The sequence below is a fragment of the Nansenia antarctica genome (genome assembly GCF_963989245.1).
Source record: "Nansenia antarctica genome assembly, chromosome: 17".
In the NCBI taxonomy this organism is placed as follows: Eukaryota; Metazoa; Chordata; class Actinopteri; order Argentiniformes; family Microstomatidae; genus Nansenia; species Nansenia antarctica.
The window spans coordinates 25,124,075-25,146,831 of NC_137687.1; the positions used below are offsets into that span (position 1 = coordinate 25,124,075).

Consider the following 22,757-nt stretch of genomic DNA (forward strand, 5'->3'; position numbering starts at 1 on the left):
CCCACCTGGAGAGGGTAAACAGCTACGCGAGACTGCTCTTTGTGGACTTCAGCTCTGCCTTCAACACCATCCTTCCAGACAGGCTAGTGACCAAACTACTAGACCTGGGTCTATCACACTCTATATGTGCATGGATCAAGGACTTCCTGTCCGACCGCCCCCAGAGGGTGCGGGTGGGCTCCCACACCTCCACAGGCCTCAGACTCAGCACTGGGTCCCCCCAGGGCTGCGTGCTAAGCCCCATCCTCTACAACCTCTACACCTACGACTTCACCCCCGTCCACCCCAGCAACTCCATCGTAAAGTTTGCAGACGACACCACCGTGGTGGGCTGCATCTCGGGGGGGGGACGAGGCGGCGTACAGGGATGAGGTAGAGCAGCTGAGCAAGCTGTGCAAGGTTAACAACCTGCTGCTGAACAAGTAAAAGATCCAGGAAATCATCGTGGACTTCAGGAGGAAAAAGTCTGAGGTCCAGCCCCTGCTCATCGACGGAGAGAGCGTGGAGAGAGTCTCAGCCCTCCGATTCCTGGGGGTGCACATACAGGATGACCTGTCCTGGAAGAACAACACAGCAGCCACCATCAAGAAGGCACAACAGCGGCTCTACTTCCTGAGTCCTCAGGAAGGAACACAACAAGCAGGAGATACTGGTGGCCTTCTACCGCGGCGGAGTGGAGAGCATCCTCACCTACGGCATCTGCAACTGGTTCTCCATCTGCACAACCGCGGAGAGAAATGCGCTACAGAGAGTCGTGAGAACAGCCCAGAAGATCACCGGCGCCCCCCTCCCCTACAACACAACACACGCTGTCTCAGGAAGGCCTCCAAGATCTCCAGAGACCCAACCCACCCTGGGTACGAACACTTTGCCCGGCTGCCCTCGAAAAGGCGGTACAGGACCATGGCCGCAAGGACAAACAGACTGAAGCACAGCTTCTACCCCAGGGCCATCCAGGCCCTGAACACAGCAAAGATCTAGGTTCTGGGCCCTGGACAGTCTGGACGGATTGATGGCAGCTGCTGGATTGAAAAAATCTGGTGTAGTGCTGAGGCACAAATATGTACATTTCAAGCCTGCAAACTGCGACACTTTAAATGAATGTGCAATAACACTATGTGCAATATGACAACCCTAGTCGTCTATCTGTACAGTATAGTATAGTGGATAGTGTACATAGCCTTTATTTATGTAAACCAGCTCCTTTCCCTTCTTGCTTTTTTAGTTTTTTTTTCTTTCCTAGCACCAGGGGAGCCACCCCTCCTAAATTTCGTTGTACCTGTACTATAGCAATGACAATAAAGACCATTCATTCATCATTCATTCATTCATTCATACATCTGGCTAGCTCCCTGGTCCTCCATACATCTGGCTAGCTCCCTGGTCCTCCATACATCTGGCTCTCTCCCTGGTCCTCCATACATCTGACTAGCTCCCTGGTCCTCCATACACCTGGCTCTCTCCCTGGTCCTCCTTACATATGGCTAGCTCCCTGGTCTTCCATACATCTGGCTAGCTCCCTGGTCCTCCATACATCTGACTAGCTCGCCGGTACTTTCCGCTCCTGCATCTTTCTTGAGTACGTCCACGTATGTTAGTGTGGGACTGTGACTACTAACAAATAAACCAGTGTAACTCTATTCTAGAACAATTGTTAAGTAATACAATTAAAGAATAATATTTGAAACCCAAGATGGTAGATAAAATAAAATAGACATGTTCTAGAATACAGATTTATTGTGGACATTTTCATTTAGATAAATTATATATATTACACAGAAAAAGGGGGAGGGGCCTCCTTTAGCTGCTGTTGATGGACTGGACGGCAGGGGCCAGCGGCTCCTCTGGTGTGGAGAAGTCACACGGCCTGCGGTTCTCAGTGAAGCCGTAGAGTTTCCGCAGGGCCACGCGGGCCGCCTCTTCCTCCGCAGCGAGAACCGTCTCTCCTGGGGCTTCAGCAAGAAGCTTCTCATCACTGAGGACACAAACCAAGATTACATTTCAGACTCAATCGTGTTTTTGGTCCCGGATGGAAGAAATGTACTCTTCCCACCATCAGTGCTGAATGGTTCAAGCCAGGTGACTGCCAGTTTCTAAATCAACTGCCAACCACTCCCATTCATACATTAACATTTTTGGCACTTAGCAGACGCCTTATTCCAAAGCGACTTACAATCAATACATTTGACTAAGCAAGTGAATCATCAATCCACCAGTCGTAGCAGGAAGAGTAATCTAGCTCAGGCCTGGGGCCATTGGCAGTCTCCGTGATAGAAGGAAAAGAAAAAGAAAGAAAGATACAAATATATATACGTATATATATATATATATATATAGAGAGAGAGAGAGAGACACTGGAGAAACAGAGAAACTTAGAAAAGTACAAGGAGGGCAGTAGTCCCACTGGCTCCCCATCAAAGAACGCATCCAATTAAAAATCCTCATCCTCACATACAAAGCCCTCCATAGCCTGGCCTAGGGATGGGACGATTATCGTTTTTATCGTTAATCGTGATAAAAACACCCGCGATAACTTAATCGTGGAGAATTTTAATTATTTGAATAATCGTCATACTCGTATGTTATGAATAAACTGTGTTTAACAAATGTCTGGCGCTATTTTTCAGCCTAGTCTACATTACTTTTGCAGTCAAGTTAGCGACTGTTACTGTAATATAATTGCAATTCCTCACATGAGCCGCGCGCACAACGGCACGCTCCCCGCGGCTGCTATCAGACTGGCCGCGGGAGTGAGTGTTGAGGGAGAGAGGAGACGGCAACCCTTGCTCGCCATAGACTGTATCCCTACTCGTCTCTCCTGAGCTCGGTTGTAACGTGAACCGTGGAATACAGGATATGTTAGATGCTTTACAATAATTCCCCAAATGACCAGAAAAGGAAGTTAGATTTGTCGCTGGTCGCTTTTGACTAATTAAGTCGCCAAGGGGCTCTGGAAGTTGGCAACACTGGGAGTGCGTTCTTTAAACTTCCTTGTGTACGTTAATGAAAGGTGCTGATTGGCCTAAAAGGAATTGCTCTTTCTTAACCCTTAGAGGGCTGGGGCTATTTGAGCCATTTTTGTCATACTTAGGATTTTTACCTCATATACCACATTAAGGACCCGGATTATGGCCAGAGATATGTGCCACTAGAATCTGAATTTGAATTACTGATTTAAAATGTCCTAAAATACAACAAAATCTAAGTTAAAGTGATTACAGTGTGTTTTATTGGCATTAAAAAATAAAATTAAATAAATAATAATAATAATAATTCTCGCGATAATATCGTGGATCGCGATTATTTTGCCCACGATAATCGTGACATGACATTTTCTAATCGTCCCACCCCTAGCCTGGCCCCCCCTTACCTGACTGACCTCCTTCTCCCCCACCGCCCTACCCGTACCCTCCGATCCTCATCCATTGTTCCCCTCATTGTCCCACCCTCAAAACTCAAAGGCTTCGGTCACTGTGCCTTTTCACGAGCTGCACCCCGCCTCTGGAACTCTCTCCCCCAACCACTCAGAGACTCACCCTCACTCCTCACTTTTAAATCCCACCTCAAAACCTACCTGTTCTCCCATGCCTACAGCCTCCCCTACCCCTAGCCATCTCCCCCTCCCGGCGCCCCCCCCCCCCTTGACACGCATACAACCTCCCCTACCCCTACCCATCTCCCCTAACCCTGCCACCCCCCTGTTATGCATACAGCCTCCCCTACCCCTAACCACCTCCCCTGTCCCTACCACCCCCCCTGCCCGTTCGCTGACTCTGTGTTCCATGTTACTTGTTGTTTTTGTGTTTCCCGTATCCCCTATATTGTCAGCGTCTTTGAGCCTCGGAAAAACGCTATATAAATTCAATGAATTATTATTATTATTATTAGTCTTAGGGGACACAGTAAAGGGGAAAACCTCACCAGAATATCTGCAGATGGGACATGTGGGTGCATACCTGTACAGTCCTACAAAGTAGAGTGGCAGCACGGTGCTGGCCCCGGTGGACCTGGTGAGCCGCGGCTCTGGGAGGGGCAGGCTCCTCTGGGACAGCTCCTCCACCAGCAGCCCCATGGGGTTCACCACCGCCCACAGCTCAAACACATCCCTCCCTATCAGCTGGGTGACCACGAAGTCCTGAGGAAGAGAGGAGGACGCTAATCAATTAAAGCACTCAAATACAAATTGATATTAATGACTGGTATGGTTGCTGGTCCTAAGTAAAAAAAATCAGCATCCTTGTGATACCTGAAGATGTTAAATTTTGGGAATTGCTTTGAACCAAATCATACTAGACATGGCAGCCTGGCAGCTTGTTGTTAGTTAGTTAGATTAGTTGTTAGTTTGTCTTGCTGAGACTAATCAGATAATAATTCCAAGAGTAAAAACAAAATCTAAGCTAAAAACCTTCATGTTTTGCAGCAGTTATGATTAAACACAAACACTTCCATCAATGTCTTTTTTCCATTAACTATTTGTCTTATTAAATGTTTTATCTATTTACTTCTTATATTTGCTTTTATTCATTGTCATTTTTATTTTCTTACTATGCTGCTCTTGCTGAATAAATAATGTATGTAAAGCACTTTGAATTGCCCCTGTTGTATGAAATGTGCTATACAAATAAACTTGCCTTGCCTTGTGTATAAAACTGAAAAACTTAACAAATCTAAAAGAGAATAATAAAATAAATAATAATAATAATACAAATTGATAAATCACAGTGACAAAACGGGTGCATAAGTTCTTACCCGAAGGAAATGTCCTGCTCTCTCGGCCCCACTGCTCTCGTGGAGCGCCCCGACCACAGCCAGGAACGTCCTGTGTAGCACCTCGTCAGGGACGGGGAACTGAGCGCTCATGGTGAGGTCCTCCACAGCCAGGTTTCGGGCCACATGGCATATGACCGCATGGCTGGTCAGGTGCCGCACCACAGCAGCCACGCCCACTACCGGCAGGCTAGGGAAGCTGGCCCTGCACCAGTCCGTCAGGAAACCGTTAGTGAACTCCAGGCCCCGTGTGCTCACCTCGCTGTTGTCCCTCAGGACGAGCGCGGTTGTCTCAGAGTCCATGTCTAACACGCTCCTTCTCTCCGTCTCTGATTGCACGTAACAGGGGTTCACAAACGCCGTCTTTAGGAGCTGCAGGGAGAAGCTCTCGTGAAGGCGGCCGCTGAAGGCCTGGATCTCTGCGTTGTAATCCCAGTTAGGCTTTTGAGAGCTGGAAGACAGAATGAATAAAAACATTTAATAAATAATAATGTATACATTATTCAGGGTTCCCACACCTTCTGAAACATCAAATTCAAGGACTTTCAAGACTCAAACCATGCCAACACGGCATAGTTTGAGACAGATCTAGATGAGAATTTATATAATAGGAACTATCCGCTCACAGACAACAATTAAAAAGAGAGGCTTGAATGTGTGAACACTAGATGGTCTCTTGCCTTCTCTACCACAGCACAGCAAAACAATATATTGTGTGAAATATGTGTAAAGTTAAGCAATACAGACTTATTTACTAGTTGACGAGCTAAGTAAAACATTTTTGAATATATATATTTTTTAGAGAGGGAGAGAGAGGGGAATTCAAGCACTTTCAATGACCCATGTCTATTTTCAAAAACGTTTAAGACCTTGATTTCTTCTTCTCAAATTCACAAACTTTCAAGGATTTCAAGGACCCGTGGGAGCCCTGACTATTGATCCCCAAGGGGAAATGATCTGCTCACATCTGGATCCCTTCTTCTGATTGGCCGGCCGGCCCCTAGACTACCTGCCGCCCCCATTAGATATAGGCCTAATGGATATGGGGTATAGATTTACAATTAGAGCTCATAGTAAGGTAGCCGAAATCGACTCTGCAGGCTTGACTTGTACATACGGGCGGCTGTGGCGCAGGAGGTAGAGCCGCCGTCTAATGATCGCAAGGTCAGCACTCAGCAGATCAGCGGTTCGAGCCCAGGCTGGCCACATCCTTGGGCAAGACACTGAACGCCAAATTGCTCCCAGTGAGCATGCCGGCGCCTTGCATGGTAGCTTGCCGCAATTGGTGTGTGAATGTGTGAATGAGAGGCCGTTGTAAAGCTCTTTGGATAAAGGCGCTATATAAGTGCATTCCATATAGACCTAATGGATGTGGGGTATTGATTACAATTAGAGCTCATAGTAAGGTAGCCGAAATCGACTCTACAGGCTTGGCTTGTACAGGCCATTTTACATACTGATCACGGCAACTTTGGTTAATAGTAAGACCACTAAGAAAAGACCACTAAGAAAAGCTTGCCTGTAACACTGACACACAGCAATGTGCTCCAGACACTAGGGACGGGCGGTTATATCGTAAGGCGTGGGTTTTTGAAAATAGTAAGGGTATTAAACGTCATAAAACCGTCATAAATCGCTACATATAATAAACGCCTTAAGAGTGTTTGTTCAGCGCCGCCGTCTGTGTGGTTAAAGACGCTATGAAAGGGATGACTTTCTGTAACTTTTTGTAAACAATGTCATTTGTCAAATAAATAACCTTTAGTCAACCTTTAACCAAGTCATGTGACAGCTTCTCCTCAGAACGGACATTTTTCTTTCGGGGCGAGCCAGCAACTGTTGACGAGGCTGTGTAAGATTTGCATGGAGATGGTGACAGCCAAAGAGGAGTGAGCACTGAGCAGAGTCAGAGATGACTACCTATTGTCGTGGGCCTGTGATTGACGGACACAAAGATCCCCATCTCTGGTGGAAATAGAGACAGCCGCTTTCCACTGATGCCGAGGGTGGCCCGACAGTAGGCTACTTAATGGACTGCTCCAAAGAGCTTTACAACAGCCAGCTCATTCACCCATTCACACACCAATGGCTGGAAGCTACCATGCAAAGGCGCAAGCAATTTGGGGTTAAGTGTCTTGCCCATGGACACTTCGAGATGAGCCCCGGCTGGCCACATCTCGAAGTTTCCTTGACTCCTTGCGATCATTAGACGCCTATCTCCTGCGCCACAGAACCAATAGAAGGAGTTCCCATACCGGGAGTCGAACCCGGGCCGCCTGGGTGAAAACCAGGAATCCTAACCGCTAGACCATATGGGAAGACACGTGATCTGCCAGCTCAGAGCAGGGTTCAACACAGCAGGCAGATGTGTACATACATGTGCTCTGCTGAAGCCTGGAAAAGTTAATATGCTTGTTTTTCTGGCGAAAAAACGTAGAATAGGCTTGAAGAGTAGCCTAACATTGTGGTCTGTAGGATACGCTTTTATGCTCATTTTCGTTATTTTGCTTTTATTTGCATTACATGTCATGTCCTTGCACTGTTTTTTTATTTAGGCCTATATTATATAGGCTACTCGCTGTACTTTTATATTTGTAGCTTTATATATGTTGTTACGGTGTGTTTCTGATGATGTTAAGACAATAAAACTGGAACATGCATCTCATTGTCGTCGTATCTTTTAGCAACACAATGAATAACATCATTGCAGCCTTGCATTGTTGCAGACCAGGGGGGGTATTCCATCGACGTCGCTAAAGGAAAATCCTGGCTTATTTTTGATAACTCTCGCGAGACTTATCAGAATATGCCTGGATATTTTTAGGAACTCTCGCGAGACTTGTCAGACTAAACCTGGATTCTCTTTTAGCGATGTTGATGGAATACCCCCCAGCTCGGTCCCTGCCAACACTGAATGACTTACCGAGGCGTGGGTGGTGGAGGTCCCTCGATTTGCATTTTCCTTTCCATCAAAAAAGTATATGCCTTCATCCATCGCTTCTTCTCTCTGGTCTGTGTGAACAGAACATTTCTACACACGCGGTGGTAATGAAGTCCCAGTGTAAGGGCACCGCGGTTTGCAATGTAGGATGCCATGACAGCTTTTGCAAAATGTGTCACTGTGAAAATCATCCGACTGGAAACCCTGAAGCCCTACTTGGGGCCCTACGTATAGACGCATAGATAATGATCCTCGAATCAGCATGGAAATAGTAGGTTCATCTCTGGTAGGAACTGGTAGAAAACTTAAAAAGGTGTAATAGTTCAGTCAAAAGAAGGAATAAGAAGGGGAGCAGAGAAAAAAGAGACTGAGACCTTTTTTGATGCAGTTTGAAACAAAGGATCTTCCAAAGGAGGTATAATTTGAATGTATTAAGTTTAGAGTTGGGGAGTTCATACCAATAGGTCTATCATATCAAAACATAATCTAGGGATGTATAGGAATTAAAAAATCACATCTAGAATTTGGTAATGAAAAATGGTTTGGCCCAAGGACTACAAAGCCAATGAGATGTTTTAACTGCCAGGAATTTGGGCTTCTGTCTAAGGTGAAGGGAAGAAAAGATGTGCTAGACGTGGTGGGGAACATGAATATGGAGAGTGTGGAGAGGGAGTGATATCACAGTGCTATAACTGTGGAGGGAGTCCCAGTGTTGCTTATTGGGGCTGTGAATAGATGAGAAGAGAGGTGGAGGAGGTGCACAGAATAGAGTGAAGGAAAGGTCTCTTATGCAGAGGCAGTTAAAGCCTTTAGGGTTAGACTTAGGCAGTGGCGTGCAGTCAGGTGAGGCAGGGTAGGCAGTGCCTCACCCAGGCATTTAAGAAAGAAAAAGAATATCAGTCTTTTTTAAATATTTTTTTATTATTTTTTTATCTCAAATATATATTTTTTATTTATTTATTTTACTAATTATTCTTAACTTTAATGTGTTAAAATGTTGTTAAAATAAAAATAAATGATGTAAAATGTGTTGTTTTAAAAATAGAATGCATAGGCTGGCAGCCTGTATTTGATTCCCAACTAAGTTGGGCGCTCCGCCACGCCCCCAGCGGGCTCCGCCACGCCCAGCGGCCTGCGGGCTCCGCCCCCCAGGCTGCGCGCCTCTTTCGACGCTGCGCTGCCCTCGCTGATAGATGCAATGCCTCACTGCAAGATGCCTAGCTGCAAGATGTCGACGCAAGACTGCCGCAATGCTGCGCCCGCGTAGGTTTCATTTATCAACGTTTCTAAAGTTAAAATATGAACTCCATGTGCATTGTGAAAAGTACATATTTGGGTCTTTCATTCGCGATTTTGGTTAGCACGCAGATTTTGGTTAGCATTTTGGTAGCACGCAGGTCAGTGTGTGCTCAGATGTCAGGGAAAACGTGGAGGAATATCCTCATTTCTAAAGTTAAAATATGAACTCCATGTGCATTGTGAAAAGTACATATTTGGGTCTTTCATGAAAAGTACATATTTGGGTCTTTCATTCTCGTTTTGAACCTAACACTTCTCCTTGGTCATTTACAGACCACCATCAGTGAACCCTGTCACTGTCAGTAGCACGCAGGTCAGTGTGTGCTCAGATGTCAGGGAAAACGTGGAGGAATATCCTCAATTGAAGGTATAACGTTAAAGTTTAGCAGGACTTTTTCATGTACTGTATAGCCTACTTGTCCTTCAGACAAGTGAACTCATCACAAGGAAAAAGTAATGTGTTCACACATAATGTAGGCTACAAAGTCAAGCCCTTCAAATTACATTGCTGTTAGCATGTAAATATGAAATATGATGACAGTTATGACCAGAGAAGACCGGATTGCTTATTGTTGAGTACTAGCTTGTTATTGACAGATTGAGCCCTAAAGTGTTTATTTATGAACCTAGCAACTGGAAGAAGGGAACTGATGAGAATCGCAATAAGTCATCATTGTAGGATAAGGTTATGAGGTAAAAGTCCCAATGTATATCCGTCCATACTAATTGTATTTTCTTCCTCTGTGGCTTCCATCTGCAGAGTTGGCTACCCCCTGATCACACATACCCTGTGTGCAAATACATGGCCCTGCCATCACCAGGGGATCATGCTTCATTTGAGGCACAAATTAGAGTCCAGGTCAGGACAGAGGACGAGGCAAGGGAGTGGGTGAAGGCAGCAAAACACTCCGGGGTAACATGGAGGGTCCGAAAATCCATTCCATGTCTGGCAAAGCGCGTTCTTTTCAGGGTAACAGTTAAAATGTCTTGTGCCTGCTCCAAACAGTCACGTATCAGGCGGATGGCATTCACATAGGTTCTCAACTCCTTCCACTTTACGTTTATATAGTGAATATAATGTTTTGTTTAGGTGGACTACAAGTGTCAGCACCATGTTGATGTGAGGTCTATGACGGCCAATTCGAGACCTTCATCTAAAAACACAGGCTGTCCAGCCACAATGTCTCTCACCCTGAAACAGTGCCAGCAGCCTATAAAGCGGAGGCGGCAGATTAGCCGGTGAGTTGAGAGATGTATGCAGGTCTACTGTACGCTGATAATCATGTTGTTATATTCATCCTTGGCTTAAACTTAACATCCTCGTTAGCAGAGTATTTTTTTCCATTTTAAACTGTCCTGTATCAGCTTCTCTCACTCCAACCATCTGCAGGTCCACCCTCACCACACCATATACTTTCTTTTAGGCCTCCGCCTTTTCCTTCAGCTCTATCTCCAGCATCCTTACCCCTACCAGCTTGTCTCCTATCTGCCATGTCCAAAACCAAGCTCTGCCTCTTGTTTAGTTATTTGTCAGACAATGCCACCACGTGTAAACTTTCCTTTTCACTATTGGTGGTAGAATTCTGGTAGCATTCTGTCACAAATCATTCTTAAGACACTTCTCCACCCACTCCACCCAGCTTGCACTATCTTCTTCACCTCTATTTTACGCTCTCCATTACTTTGGATTGTTGACGCCAAGTATTTCAACTCATCCACATCCTCCTTGTTACCTCACCAATCCACTGATTCCCTCATTCACTGGCTCAAACTTAAAATAATGTTGATATGATTCTGTCAACAGCTGCAAGGACAGACACATGCCTGACTTCCCATTGGAAGTCAGGGTAAAGAACACCCACAACCACAACCTGTTTGTGGCCGAGGCCCTTTGGCACAGAGATGTGGGGAAGGCATCAATTGAGAGCCTGACGAGGCTTTTTGAAATCGGCCACTCTCCCACATCAGCACTTTGTGTCTTGAAGCACGACCTGCAAATGCAGTATGGCGTGAGATATGTCCATGCCTCAGCGAACAGAGAGATCTGCCCAGACCTCCAGTTTGTCCAAAGGTGCACCTTTTTTTTAAGATCATATTGTAGTTATTATGTATGTATTGTCAAAAGACCCCTCACATGATTGGGGTTGAGACTGTATAATACTATGTTGATGATGGTTGTGTATGTGTCACACATTTGAACACATAGCAGTGGAGTGGGATGTATAGTTTGAAACGGTATACAGCATGCATATTATAACTTTATTGGCTAACATTATTTTGTTCAGACTCTTCCAAAAGGTGTGCAGGGGAGAGTATGGTGCACAGCAAGGCCCTTATATGCTGGAAGCTCTGGAACGACAGGTGGTGGAGTACAACACCAAGTGTGGAGAAGTGTGTGCCAGGATGACCACTTCCTCTGCTGGAGCTCTTCTCATCGCGATATGCTCCCCACTGATGAAACGCCTTCACACCCACAAGCACAGTGGGGAGCTCTGCTTCATCGACTCCTCTGGGAACATGGACAGAGAGAACTGCCGGGTCTTCCTCCTCCTCACACACACATGTGCAGGTGGCCTTCCCCTTGGGATCATCATCACTCAAGCGGAGGACAAAGGCACAATCTTTGAGGGGCTGGAGCTGCTGAAAGGGCTCATTGGAAGGGAAGGCTTTGCAGGGAAAGGACAGGCAGGACCTCGCGTGTTCCTGACAGATGACTCCAGTGCAGAGAGGGGAGCTCTAAAGCAGGCATTTCCTGAGGCTACACTGCTGCTCTGCTCCTTCCACCTCCTCCAAGCTACCTGGAGGTGGCTGTGGAGTAAGGAGAGTGATGTGGAGAAGGGAGACAGGAAAACCCTCTTTGCCTTCATCAGGGACATGTTGTACAGCAGGGAGGTCTCTGAGGTAGACAGGCTGTACAGGCAGGCCGCGGAAAATCCAGTTGCTGTCAGGTTAGTGTGGAGTTTAGAGACAGTTAGCTTTACAATGGTGAAGATACTTAGTTGACAAATGGTAATTTCACACATTTCATGCCTGTAACATTGCATACATACAGAAGGAGATGCACCTCTATAGTTAATGTAATACACTTTTTGTCTTGTAATCCATTCCAGGTACCGTAAATACCTGGTCTACCTGGAGCGGCTGTACAACAGGAGGGAAGACTGGGCGCTGAGCTTCAGAGTGGAGCTGCGTACTCGAGGGAACAACACAAATAACTTTGTGGAGGCGGCGATGCGTGTCCTCAAAGACAAGATCATGCTGAGGACCAAAGCGTTCAACCCTCCGCAGCTCTTTGATATGCTCACCTCCCGGCTGGAGACATACTATGTAGCCCGCATCACTGATGTTGCCCTTGGCCACAGAGAGGCTTTCCAGCGTTCACGCTTCTTGGCTCATGAGTCATGACAGCAGCATTGAAGCCAGCGACATTCAGCAGGTAACAGTTTTAAATACTACTACTACTACTACTACTACTACTACTACTACTACTACTACTACTACTACTACTACTACTACTACTACTACTACTACTACTACTACTACTACTACTACTACTACTACTACTACTACTACTACTACTACTATCACTACTACTACTACTACTACTACTACTACTACTACTACTACTACTATTAGATTCACAGAAACTTTCAACACTGAGTTAGTGTTTAAACAGAATCTTCTCTTTCTTAATGTCTGACAGATTGAGGTGAAGCTGTTCAAGGTCAAGGGGTCGACAGCAATGTATGAGGTGGACATGGAGTCTGAGCTGTGCACCTGTCCAGCTGGACAGACAGGGGCACCATGCAGGCACCAAGAAGCAGTGGTGCAACACTACCACTGCTTGTCCAACAATTACATTCCCACTACTGCTGAGCAGAAAGCTGAGCTTCTGAAGCTCACATCAGGAGGTAATTTTGGGTTTTTATGATTTATAATGATAAAATAATAATAATTTATTGCATTTATAGAGCCCTTTTCCATCAAACAATGCTCAAAGTGCAGTGGGAGAGGAAGAAGGGGCACACCACATCACAACCAATGTGTAGCGCCCACCTGGGTGATGCTTAGGCTGCAGCTTGTGCACACTACAGCTCACCACACATCAGCTAGTGAAGAGGTGAAGAAGAGGGTAAAAAGGAGAAGGGGGACAAGGAAGGACTAGTACTAGATTATTTGTATGAAGATGTCAGCGGGTACGCAGGCAGGCAGGCATTGGACAGTACTAATGCGCGATCGTGGAGGCAAAGAACCTTAGCTAATTACTGCCCTAATAACACAGTTGCCTACCAAAAACAAAGAAATACTCCTACAGTAAAATATACATTATTTGTGCTTTGCTATGTTTACGTAACCCAAACAACGTGCCTAGCAACAGGCATTAAGAATTATAACAATTCTTATGCTTGGAGTGCTATCATCGCAAAGACCATGGTACAATCTACTGTAGTCTATTAGACTTGCTCATCTCAACATTGTTTTTGTATTTTCAAGCAACCGTATCTGTGGACTTCTTCCAACCTCTGAGACAGGGGGGGCGGGAAATCCGCTCAATCATGTGTGTTGGGTATTCTTTGTGTTGAACACTCACCTCAGAAATGAATAAAATGTTTTTGGACCTGTGAACTAAAAAAAAAAGAAAAAAGAAAAAGAAGTTCATAATCAATCATGTGGGTGGGACAGACAGTAATACTTATGCACCTTTTTAAAAGCAGTGTGTGCAGACGTGAATGTCCTGCTGATGAGGGAGATTCTTTTGGTCCAATGGAAGAGGACCCTGAAGTACATGTTCCTCTGCCTGGTCCGTATCATCCTGTATCATAATCATTGTTAACAGTGTTTGTTAATAGTGGTGAATGTGGTTCAGTGTGACTGCCATACAGACAGAGCACTGTGGTATTCAACGATTCTGCTGAGATTGGGATAGCATTGCGGATAATGGACATTTTTAGAACTGTTCCCTCACTGTATGTAAATTAATTCAAACCTATTTTCTTCTTGGATATCACAGATTCTGGTGGTGCCTCCATCGTGGAAAACATGATGGAGGATCTGAAAAGAAGAGGCCAAGAGGATCCCCTCTTCTTCACTGGGTTGGTGAAGATGGCCAAACAGCATCAGCTGCTGAAGAAAAAACCAGCTGCACTACTGTCAGCTGTCCACACCTTTGGAAGGAGCAGTACTCTGACCAGCAGACGGGCAGTCACTTTGAGGCGGGCCGCCAAACGGCCAGGCCCAATGATTGGCTGCCAGCCCACAGCTGTGGCACGGAGGAAGCAGAGCTGTGGCTCAAAAAGGCACTTGTCTGCTGGGCGACCAGTCAAGCGGCACAACTTGACTTCTGCAGTGGCCTCAAACACCAGCCTGGCCAAAAAGCACTGAGGAACTGCCCCTCATCCACTACAGAGGCAGGACGCTACCGTACAGTGCCCCTCATCCACTACAGAGGCAGGACACTACCGTACAGTGCCCCTCATCCACTACAGAGGCAGGACGCTACCGTACAGTGCCCCTCATCCACTACAGAGGCAGGACACTACCGTACAGTGCCCCTCATCCACTACAGAGGCAGGACACTACCGTACAGTGCCCCTCATCCACTACAGAGGCAGGACGCTACGGTACAGTGCCCCTCATCCACTACAGAGGCGCGACACAGTGGATTACAGTGCCCCTCTCTCATCGTTCCTTCGAGGCAGAACATAATTTTATATTATTATATTATATATAATATATTATATTTTATAGTTTTATGTATTTATTTATTGAATGTTTTCTGTCTGCCCTACTAAGCTGTTTGACAAAAAAAATTCCCCATTGGCGACAATAAAGGTTTTTTCATTCATAATATTTTGGTGCTCCTCTACCCCTTTGTATATATTGAAGACCCAAAGACGGCTCAAAAGGACAGTTTTGACTGCCATTGTATTTAATAGGCCTGACAATAAAGGTTTTTTCATTCATAATATTTTGGTGCTCCTCTACCCCTTTGTATATATTGAAGACCCAAAGACGGCTCAAAAGGACAGTTTTGACTGCCATTGTATTTAATAGGCCTGACAACAAAGGTTTTTTCATTCATAATATTTTGGTGCTCCTCTACCCCTTTGTATATATTGAAGACCCAAAGACGGCTCAAAAGGACAGTTTTGACTGCCATTGTATTTAATAGGCCTGCTATTGTCAATCTGTTCACTTCAATCTGTTCATATCAATAGGCCCTTTTCAATCTGTTCATATCAATAGGCCCTTTTCAATCAGTTCATTTCAGGTTCTAATGTTCATTTTTACAAATCTATACAAAACCTGATCTCACATGTTTTATCCTCAAGAGGATACATAGGCAGAACAACTGAAATAAATGAAACTTTAATCGCCTCAAAAACTGCTTAGCTGGTGGGATGGACTCACACTCATGGACGCACATTTGCCATGTCTCTCCTGTGATGTTTTTATGCTCTGATATTGTAATTTAATGTAACTTATTGCTCGTCTCGTTAAGAGGGGTCAGGGAATATTTTTTTACAGCTCACTTTTCTGGCCCCTCTGTTGTCCTCTACCTCTGTTTTACTAGTTCTGGTGAATAAATATCTGACAGTGACATATTACGTGGTTGATTGAAACGGTAATGTTTAAAATAGCAACGCAGTGCGTGAAAATGTATGCAGTCTGGCAAAATGTATGCCGTTTCGCAGTCGAGCCCGCTGGGAGTCGAGCCCGCTGCGCGTGCGTCGAGCCCGCTGGGGGCGTGGCGGAGCGCCCAACTTAGTTGGGAGCCCGCTGGGGGCGTGGCGAGCCCGCTGGGGGCGTGGCGAGCCCGCTGGGGGCGTGGCGGAGCGCCCAACTTAGTTGGGAATCGTTAGCAGGCGCCCTGCCACCAGGAGAGTTTGCTCCCAAAGCTAGCTGATTGCTGATTGCTGGCGAGAGGCACCTGTGTCTGCGAGAGGCAGACTGTGCTTGTGCTTCTGTGCTATGCGAAGTGATAGACCAACGGTTTCGTAGGTTTGCGCATGCGTAGTCTGTTCTCACATTGTCTTCATTGATGGACGTTGAGGCACCGTGCCACGCTGCTTCTGACTGTCTGACAGCATGATTGACAGTTTGCGTTTGGCTTGTTTGGCTTGCCGTAGCGGCATTCCTCTGCTGTTCGCGCCGCGGTTCTAAATTTCCCCAGCTAACTTGCGATAGGCATCATGGATATCCAACAGTTAAAAAGATTTTCAACCTTCAGTTTTGAGCAAAAACGAAATGTGATTGAAAATGGGAGGGGGCAACACCTGACCTATCTCAATTAACCCAAAGGAAGGGACAGAAGATTGTACGAACATTTCAAACGGAATGGTACAAAAAAAAGGACTGGCTGTGTGGATGTAGCCAGGCTAACAAGCTGTTCTGCTTCCCTTGCCTACTGTTCTCGTCTAGCGACAGTGTGTGGGTGAAAGGGGGCTACTGTAACCTGAACAATTTTCCAAGAGCTTTAGAGAAGCATGAAAAATCCACAGCCCACATCCACTCTCAGATGGCCTTGGAAACCTTTGGCAAAAGTCGCATAGACATGGCCCTGGATGAGCAGCACCGGCTGCATGTTACTGCACACAACGCAAAGGTAAAGGAGAACAGGGAAATGTTGAAAAGCCTAATTGATGCAACATGCTACCTTGCTAAACAAGAATGAGCATTTCGGGGGAACGACGAGAGCAGTAGCTCCATCAATCGTGGGAATTATGTCGAACTTAGCCGCACATTTGCCTACGCATGTTACATATGCTTAAGTTAATGTAGGCTATTGCGTGCCGGTTCAAATGCTGTAAATCCTGTGTTGTTGATGCAGGTGAATTTATATTGTCATTGAGCTGTTTTGCGTGCTGCTGTAAATCCTGTTGAGATGCAGGTGAATGTATAGGCAATGACAGGCTGTTGCGCTACGCTATGTGTAGTTATGAGATAACAATACATTTGACATTTTTGACCAGCTATTTGATAGTATAGTATATATTGGCTATGTGATTGACGTTATAGATTATATACGTGATTGACGTATATTAGCCTACATTACATTACAGTCATTTAGCCGCCGCTTTTATTCAAAGCGACTTACAATAATTGCATTTAACGTAGGAGTGTACTGCTTTTTTAAGGCAAAATGAAGAATAGCAAACTAAAAATACAATAGGTGCTTAAGAGGGAGGATCCTGGTAGTAGGCCTACTTCTTGAAGAAGTGAGTTTTGCGTTAAAAGATATAAGGGCTATTGATTGATTGCCTTTATAGTATGCGCTACTATGCCATTTGAAGTCTGACTGCTGCGTTAATCGCATGTTTTTTTTTTTTTAATAGCTCACTGCCTACCCAGCCAATGACCTCACTGCACGTTACTGGACTTAGGTCATGTTCTCACAGGAAGGTCAGAATCGAGACCCAGAGCAAGTGGATGAGTTTGCAACATTGTTGCATAAATTATTTCTCTGATTTGCATTCTTACAGCGCTTTATGTAAACAAAGTAACATACGCAAACGAAGCAACAGACGTGGTAGTTGATTGGTCAGAAAAAATGAAAATTGCCCGTTCGTCCCGCTCTTATCCAGATCAACACGCATGCGCTGTTGTTTTCCTATGGACAGCCTCGATGCGTCGTTTCTAACCGGAGCGAAACCACCCTTTTCAAGCGGAGCATGCGTCGGTTGTTTGCTCCGGGAGCGACTTCGAATGCGCGTTCTCACAGCTCCAAACGACGCAGAGCAAAGCGAATGTTATCCTAAACTCCGATTCCAAGTGAAGCAAATGTTCTAGTGAGAACACCCCCTTAAAGTGTTGCGCTTGGAGGAGGTGTCTGGAGCTCTCCCTGTATCTGACCTAGTTCACTCTGTGACTGGATCTTTCACCCCCCCAGGCCCTGAGCAGTCACACACACTGCCCTGTGTCAGTAATATAGGACAGTGAAGCATTTTCTTCTTCTTTTGGCTCTATACTCCAAAACGTTGTATTTTAAATAGTTATAGTTACTATGAGGTTAAAATGTAGATTCCCAACTTGCAGTTGATGGTATTTGTGTAGGCCTACATATTGGTTTAATAATTTTTAAATAAAAAACATGTTTTATACATTGCAGCGTTCTTCACAAAGAATATAAGAATGGCACTTCACCACCTGATCCACTTGGCTACAGAGCAAAGCGAATTTTATCCTAAACTCCGATTCCAAGTGAAGCAAATGTTGTAGTGAGAACACACCCTAAGGTGATGCCTTTAGCTGATGCTGTAATCATTTAGTAGCCATTGCTGATATCTATATGTCTGTGTGTTGTATAACATCTAATACAATGTGAATTCAATAACACACAGGAAGAGATATACCACAATATATATATTTAATGATTAACATAAATTTGTATAACAAACTGACGGCATCGATTGCAGCATAACCATGACAAAGCAAGCTGTCTTTAGGGAAACGTAGCAATGCTTGTATTGGAACTTCGATAGGTGCCAGCAATACACCAGAAATCTAGTTAACAACTTCAGATAATGTGTATACTGGTTTCAGTAATGTGGTTAACATGGCCGATTGCTCAAAACCAATCTTTGGAAATAAATGTTCAAATCTACAGTTTTTCCAACTGTCTCTAAATTTGGATTATGGTAGAGGCAAAGTGCAACTAAATACATCACTGCTGTGTCGCAGTGATATGTTTGTGTGTCTCAATATATAATATTCCACTTTACCAGCATACAGTACTGATAAACTGAGAGGACAAACATTGTCCTCTAGTTGAATCTAACTAGCTCATTCCAGAACATTTCGATTCATTCTCAGAAATCGTATGGAAATATGGAAATATATATATATTTATATATGGAAATAACCATATAGAATTAAGACTTAATGGTGCGCATTAGAGTGCCACGGTATCAGGAGCCCATCTTGCTAGGGTACTGCAGTTCTTACAAGCTTACACTTGAAAAGAAGGAAATAGCAGAATCCTAACAAGTTTACATCATCTTCAAAAGCCTGTGTAGCTTTTAGAGAAGTGCTGAATGGCCTTCACATCTGTAGCATTCAAGGAACAAGACCACATGTTAAAGAATGTTCAGTGAAAAGCTCTGAGTGGTTTTGGTCCAAACTGAGCACCCTCAAATATGATGTCATGATCGAGCACTGGTGGCCTGAACTTACCCATTTTATGACTTTTGTGTTTACAAGGATATGCACACTATAAGAAAATGTTGTATATTGTACGTTCACATTTTCAGTGTGGCCACAGCTCGCTGCAAACATGTTTCACACCCCGCGATAGACTCAGCTTCATATCCTTGATTCGGATAAGCAGCTAAACCACGGTTTCCAAAAAGTGACACCAATAAACACAACAGTGAATTACAATCACTGAAAGGTAAATAAGATGTCTATCCTTGTATTGGTGACAAAGTGATGTCATATACTATGAGGTGGTGTGTTTGATTCCTCATTCCAAAACAGAGACCAGGATAAGGCGAACATGCGGTCCTCTTCATTTGACACTGAACAGTACCGGGCTTCTGAACAGTACCGGGCTTCTGAACAGTACCGGGCTTCTCATCTCAGCGGTCAAACCTCTGGAGTCGCCGCCACCGAAGCTCCTCCGCAGTTGGATCTACCGGGAAGTTACAACCATAAGGTAGTTTAGTTGACTTTATTTAGCACACATGAAACGGTGCAAGGAGGGAACGAAGCCCAGAAGGCTTGTACATAGTCCCACTCCCGTCAAAAGCTAGGTTTCAATATAACATAGAGAACACATGTAAAGAAAAGAAAAGAAACCACAAACTAAATCATATCCAAGGGGCAAAAAGGTAGGATAGCACACAAAAAAAGAAACTGAAAAAAAACAAGAAGGTAGTGATTATGAAAATGTTCTCGCTCAAACGACGAGTTCTCATTTTCCCCATAGGTGAAATGAGTCATTTGATTATTCCGACAAAAAGGTCCGAATTGATTATTAGTGCAATAATGTAGTTAATGATATGAATAATGCAGTTTGTTAAAGACAGAGTATACAGAAAGGTTTGAACACTCAAGTGCCACTCCTGCTATGTGACACTTTGGTCAGGTCTTCAAACAGTGACAAACAAAACCAAATCAATTCATTAACAGATCATCAAAGTGTGTTGAGATCGTTAGTGGGCATTAAACGGACTGCACTTATATAGCGCTTTTATCCAAAGCGCTTTACAACAGCCTCTCATTCACCCATTCACACACACATTCACACACCAATGGCGGCAAGCTACCATGCAAGGCGCCGGCCGGCCCGCTCACTGGGAGCAATTTGGGGTTCAGTGTCTTAACCAAGGACACTTCGACATGTGGCCAGCCAGGGCTCGAACCGCCGATCTGCCAACCTTGTGATCATTAGACGGCGGCTCTACCTCCTGAGACACATCATTAATACATTACCGATGCCTCTTCAGGCTTTCTATCTTTGGTTAATATTCACCTCTGTCATTCAGACTGGCCCTGACGGCCGCCTCGTACTGCTCCTCTTCCGATAGGCCGGCTGCGTAGCGGTGGCCGTTCTGAGGCTGGCCATATGAAGGGGGGGCATTCTGACGGTGGCCAGACTGAGGGTGGCCATACGGAGGCTGCATAAAGGGCCCTGCAGTGGAAGATGCTTAGGATTGTGCAGTGACGTTGCCTTCCTGAGACCTGAAGTCAAAATTGCCCACGTCGTCCAACCCGGTACGCTAGCTTCTAGGGTACATTGTGGTGTCAAATCCTTGGGGAAAGTCCAAACATGCTACACACATACACACCTGCAATCTTTTTCATGATGGTCTTTAGAGGGCCGGCCGTGTAGAGGAGCCCTACCAGGATGCCTGCCAGGTGGCCCACAAAGGAAGTCCTGCAGAAGGAGGAGAGGGTGTTATGGAAAAGAGACGGTGTTATATTACACATACACAATATGTCAATGAAATGTGAAATGTGTGGAAAGCTCCTTTGTTTCAAGGGAAACAAACTGTCTAGTGGAGGAATAGTAGTTAGACCACCTCAAAACCTACCTGTTCTCCCATGCATATAACCTTCCCTACCCCTAAACATCTCCCCTAACCCTGCCACCCCCCTACCCCGCCCTGGACATTGCTGCGTTAATTGTTCCCTGTGCCTGTTCGTTAACTCTGTGTTCTATGTGCTCATGTTGCTTGTCGTTTCTGTGTCTTCTGTTTTTCCCATATTGTCAACGTCTTTGAGCCCCGGAAAAGCGCTAAATACAATGAATTATCATCCACCCACCCTTCCCCTCAGGAGAACTCACCCTGGTGAGGTGATGTGGATCAACACCAGCTCCGCCCAGCAAGCGTACCGATTGGGCAGAGCGACGTGCATCACATACGTCACACCACCTGGATCGTAATAGTTGCTCAGCACCTTCAGAGCGAATAGGACCCCTAGAAGACAGAACAGCCATCAGCTCACCATCCCTGTTACGCCTGTAAAAAGTATTTTGCCCTAACCTACTTCCATTTACTCCAGATTCTGAGGAATCCCCAGATAGCTAGCTAGCATGCTAGCATACCAACATGAACATGGTAGAAGCAGCACACCAGCAGTACCTGAGAAGCCCACTGCACACTGCGTACTGTAGGACGGGTCGTGGGTGAGTTCAGTGAGTCCCATCTCCAACAGGAGGTAGACTACCCCCGTGAGCACGGAGAACACGGCCAGCAGGTAGGCGAACCAGGGGCCTCCCAGCCGGCGCTCCAACCTGATGCCCTTATACAGGAACGAGGCCATGTTGAAGTACAGGTGCCAGTCGTCTATGTGGTGCAGCGGCGACGACAGGAGGCGGTGCCAGTCCCCCTGCCACCAGGCCCGCTGGACGCTGACACAGGCCTGCATCAGGGGCTTGGCAGGGGACATGAACAGGTAGACGTTGAGTCCCAGCACGGCGAGCGTCACGGGGGGGATGTTGTCCACCCCCACCTGGAACACCTGGGAGGCCAGGAGCAGGAGACCCAGATGGGACCCCCCCCTGTGTCTGTTCCTCATTGTCACTCAATCACAGCTGTTCAGTCTGAAAAAGACATACATGACAAGAGTCAATACAACAAGCTCTCCCAATGTAGTTTATTATTACTGTTATTGCACAGTAGTTCCTCGTATTGCACAGGGGGGGGGGGGGGGTTACAGAGGGAATTTTCTGTTTTGTTTTTCTTAGATCTTAGACAATGAAATGCAGCTTAGCCTAACCAGAAGTGCAAATAGCGATATAGTGCAAAGACACGATAGTGTGAACAAAATAGGATATGTACAGCTATGAAATCTAGTCAGGAGACTGTCGCTACTGCAGCTGCATCTGCGGCATTCAATAAACAAACGTCAACATACTAGAGCTCCGGACGTCACGTGACTCGAGTCACGAAACTTTGTTTACGAAATAAACCTGTGTGATTTCCCTGGTTGCTCAGGGTATATGTATGTATGGGGTTACGTCATGACACTCTGCACTCTGCTTACCCTCCACCTGGCCCAGCAGAAGCAGAGAGAGCCTCTTCACTCCGCTGGTCAACTTAACTTTGAGCCACGAAGACAACCAACCCTATTTCTGACAACTTTCTGGTACTAACAGTCAGTCAAGATAGGTGATCGCTCGCCTTCTTGATAGTTCTGCAAAGTTCTCAGTACACAATACTCAAGTTACGACCACGGAGAAGTATTGAGGCAAACTTTCGCCACTGTTTAAGTACTTCTGTCAGTTTGATTTCATCATTTCCCT

General features: G+C 45.5%; 2 protein-coding genes across 2 annotated transcripts; both read right to left on the bottom strand.

Annotated features, from left to right (window-relative positions):
• Positions 1–1,785: 1,785 nt before the first annotated feature.
• On the bottom strand, positions 1,786–7,863 carry mrpl44 (mitochondrial ribosomal protein L44; the record flags this gene model as incomplete). The annotated part of the gene is made up of 4 exons (XM_080547200.1): positions 1,786–1,975; positions 3,957–4,135; positions 4,750–5,218; positions 7,691–7,863. The coding sequence occupies 4 exons, from the start codon at positions 7,861–7,863 to the stop codon at positions 1,801–1,803; spliced, it is 996 nt and encodes a 331-aa protein (XP_080403326.1). The 3' UTR covers positions 1,786–1,800.
• Positions 7,864–18,412: 10,549 nt separating this feature from the next.
• rhbdd1 (rhomboid domain containing 1) lies at positions 18,413–22,677 on the bottom strand. Its single transcript, XM_080547249.1, has 6 exons — positions 22,499–22,677; positions 21,595–22,055; positions 21,297–21,429; positions 20,797–20,885; positions 20,481–20,639; positions 18,413–19,637 (listed from the first exon to the last, which is right to left on the bottom strand). Exons 2-6 carry the CDS (start codon positions 22,028–22,030, stop codon positions 19,585–19,587), a joined length of 870 nt encoding a protein of 289 aa, XP_080403375.1. The 5' UTR covers positions 22,031–22,055; positions 22,499–22,677; the 3' UTR covers positions 18,413–19,584.
• Positions 22,678–22,757: the final 80 nt, after the last annotated feature.

Bases quoted from the DNA above. Each gene is read 5' to 3' on its own strand.
- rhbdd1 (XM_080547249.1), bottom strand. From the start codon at position 22,030: ATGAGGAACAGACACAGGGGGGGGTCCCATCTGGGTCTCCTGCTCCTG. The intron at 20,886-21,296 runs GTGAGTTCTCCT...CTCCTTCTGCAG, and splicing joins ATCCACATCACCTCACCAGG to GACTTCCTTTGTGGGCCACC. The intron at 19,638-20,480 runs GTGAATATTAAC...ACTTCCCGGTAG, and splicing joins GGCCAGTCTGAATGACAGAG to ATCCAACTGCGGAGGAGCTT.